This window comes from Lactuca saligna, chromosome 6, assembly GCF_052625555.1.
Source record: "Lactuca saligna cultivar CGN05327 chromosome 6, ASM5262555v1, whole genome shotgun sequence".
Classification (NCBI taxonomy): domain Eukaryota; kingdom Viridiplantae; phylum Streptophyta; class Magnoliopsida; order Asterales; family Asteraceae; genus Lactuca; species Lactuca saligna.
Window position 1 is genome coordinate 180,766,533 of NC_136422.1, and position 3,417 is coordinate 180,769,949.

Genomic DNA, 3,417 nt, shown 5'->3' on the forward strand with positions numbered 1-3,417 from the left:
GAAATTGCCTCCTCTTTGATGACCGGAGACTCCATCTCCGATGGCAGGTTTCACCCGAGAGAGAGAGAGAGAGAGAGAGAGAGAGAGAGAGAGAGAGAGAGAGAGAGAGAGAGAGAGAGAGAGAGATTGCATTTTTATTTTCTATTTTTTCTGTTATAAAAATTATATAAATTAAATAGAAAAGGAAAATTTTCTTTTTTCTTTTAATCTGAAAAAAATCTTTAAATAATAAAAAAAATGAAAAAGAAAAAAATAAGGGCAAATTCGTCATTATGAAAAAATTAATAGTAAATTGGACTAAACTCGCAAAAAACTGAAAAGTTTGGACCTCTGGTGCCAGTCCAAACCTTTTTGGACCAAAGTGGTAATTTTTGACAAACCACAGGGACCATTTGTGCAGTTTTGTCTTTGAAGAACACCACGAGCAATCATAACTCCACCCAGTAATTTCCCAAGCTCCTACATCGTTTCTAATGGCCAACAGAAGATGCTTTGGAATGATTCTGGTTTTCTTGTTGTCCCTAACCGCATTTCTAGCTAACTCTAGCACCTGTAGTAAACAACAATCTAGCATATTAGAAAAATAATCCATGAATTATAATCTATATCAAACAAACAAAGCTTCAGAAATCAAATCTAAGCTCCATTTTCTTTGTTTAATTCATAATCAAGCCAGTTAACATCAATTTACAATATCCCTATCGCAAATACATTACTATTTGTCGAAGACCGGTTCCGAAATCGAAAAACCGGAACCGGTAGAACCGCCGGGCCGGTTCAGTCCTTTTGCTCATGCCTATTTCGATCTAAAAAAGAATCTTCTAAAAAAGTGAAAGCGACAAAGGCATGGGATGTTTTGTAAAGACTATCCGGTCCGGTTCCGAGTTTTGGGCCCGTTCCAACGGCCGGTTCTTACCGGATCCCGATTCCAAAAATTCACAAAATTATAGTACCGGTCTCGGCCCGACCGGTTCCCCGGTCCGTTTGCTCATCCCTAATTCGACCTATAAATCCGATCCATTTCAAGATCTGACTTTAAATGACCCAAACCCGGCCAAGTGCTTGGGGGGCAAGTACGCAACGGTCAACTTTAAAATAGGGTTTCCAAATAAAAAACCCAATTGCGTTACTTCACTTTCTCTCTGTGCAGATTTCCTCTCGCTTACCGAAGGTATGCATCCCTCATTCCATCTCTGAATCGATATGATAATAAAATCTGCGTATCTCCATCGTGTTACTGTGTTTATATCTGGATGTTGTTGGATCTGCTTTTGTTTTTACATAAAGATGTGTAACGTTTCTAGGGTTTTAACGAGTAAATGAATATTTGGAATAGGTTTAGTGTTTGAGTTCTCAGATGATTTTAGGTGTAATATTAGACCAGCAGCATTTTGCTTTCATTTTAGATAAAATGGTTCTGCGTGTTAATGAGCTATGTGATGTGAATAATTACGACTAATTATGTCTGACCTTTGCTGGAACTTTACAAGAGGAATCACTTAGCCATTTAGAGTATTTTTGTTTAAGTTGCTCTTCGTTTTTCTCAATTTGTGGAGCTAATTACTCATTAGCATCTTGTCTCAAACTTATATTTACAATCTTCATCTTTATTTCAGACCACAGTATATATGTTGTCATTTTTATTGATGTTGTCTACACAATGATGTCTCTGACATATGTGAACACTAATTCCTATCAATATATCTCTTTTCTTGTGCACACTTATTGTATTACAATGGTTCTTTAGAATCTCTTAATCCATGCGATTATGCCCAAATTTAGGCTTTCTGTAGACTGCTAAATTTTCTACCAATAGAGAGGATATTTGCTTCTATTAAAGTTTCTAGGGACATAGAAAAGGCTAAAACAAAGCTTTTGCTTCTATTAATATCTATTTGTTCTAACAATAATAATATTACAATCTTTTTTCAGGTTCCAGGGTTCCTTGTTACCTTCATCTACACCTTCTCAGTTCACCACACAACCACCATGTCCGGGAAAGAAGAAAAGGGCGGCACACAGGACGCCGCCGAGAGAATCAAGGCGGCAACACTCTCGGCCGCCAAGGGCCTCAGCCGATCTCAGGCAGAACGTGCCGCTGCCGCCGCCGCCCGAAACGTGAACGCCTACGGGCAGAAAGAAGAAGGGCCAAGCAGATGGCAAGAAAGGAAAGAAGCAAAGAGACAAATGTATCTCATGAGTACTGAAAAACAAGTAAGACTTGGTGAAAGAAAAGACCTCAAAACCTCAACACCAACTGCTACTAATTGCCAAAAGTGTTTCCAACCGGGGCATTGGACTTATGAATGCAAAAACGAACGTGTTTACATTTCCCGACCTTCTAGAACACAACAATTGAAAAATCCCAAGTTGAGAATGCGGGCCCCGGTTTCGTATGATTTGGATAATCCAGAGGTTGGGAGAGAGGAGAAAGGGGATGGGAATGTTAAGAAGAAGAGTAGGAGTGGAGATAAGAGTAAGAAAAGGAAGCATGGGTCGAGGTCGGAATCGGAATCAGAATCAGGTTCGGGGAGTGGTAGTGATAGTGAGGCTTCGGTGTTTAGTGAGTCGGAATCAGGTACGGAGTCGGGGTCTTCTGAAGGGAGCGATTCGAGTGATAGTTCGGATTCCGATTCCGGGGACGATAGGAGGAGGAGAAGTAAGAAGGACAAGAAGAAGAAAGCGAAAGAGCCGAGGAAAAGGAAACACCGTCGGCATAGTAGTTCCGATTCGTCGGAGTCGGATTCGGATTCGGAATCGGAATCTGATTCAGATGATAGTAGAAGTCGGAGGAAGGGCAAAAGGCATAGCAGAAAGCATTGAAAGCATTCAAGAGAGGTTTTCAAAGTCCAGCAAATTCAGGCAGGTTGATGAAGCATTTAGATTCTGGATGGGGGTTAAAAGTAAAAAACCATTGGTTTTCAGTATTTTGCTATATTGTTGATTGGAACAAGTGCATGCATGGTTTGAAGTTTTCTTTCTTTTCTTTGTATGATACAGTAATATACTTTTAGAATTATGAATGAGTTATTTGTTTAGTCACAACACTGGGTCTTAGTGGGAAACTTCACAAAAACCGTTTACTTTTGAGGAAAAAGCATATTTGTCTTTTTTTTTTTTTTTTTTTTTTTTTTTTTTTTTGCCAAATAAGTCTATTTGATTTTTCACTCAAAATACGTTAAAAGCCCAATAATCATGCATAGTGCATTTAATTCTTAAGAGCTTAATTGATTTCCTCTTTAACCCTTGAAAACTTCATAGATTGTGGTATTGACAATTTTTTATTCAAGTTTATCTTATAACCTCTATAACTCATTTTACCTTGTCCCACAAGTGAAGCTTAACGGTTAAAATATGAAATCTCATACAAAAAGCTCAACTTCAAACCTTACGATATACCCATAAATCAAAGGTACT

The 3,417-nt window shown here is 38.5% G+C and overlaps 1 protein-coding gene across 1 annotated transcript; it reads left to right on the forward strand.

Annotated features, from left to right (window-relative positions):
• Positions 1 to 1,055: 1,055 nt before the first annotated feature.
• On the forward strand, positions 1,056 to 3,045 carry LOC145002014 (zinc knuckle (CCHC-type) family protein). The gene is made up of 2 exons (XM_078961330.1): positions 1,056 to 1,171; positions 1,933 to 3,045. Exon 2 carries the CDS (start codon positions 1,990 to 1,992, stop codon positions 2,821 to 2,823), a length of 834 nt encoding a protein of 277 aa, XP_078817456.1. The 5' UTR covers positions 1,056 to 1,171; positions 1,933 to 1,989; the 3' UTR covers positions 2,824 to 3,045.
• The last annotated feature ends 372 nt before the right edge of the window (positions 3,046 to 3,417 follow it).

Coding starts and splice junctions, on each gene's coding strand:
- LOC145002014 (XM_078961330.1), top strand. CDS start 1,990: ATGTCCGGGAAAGAAGAAAAGGGCGGCACACAGGACGCCGCCGAGAGA.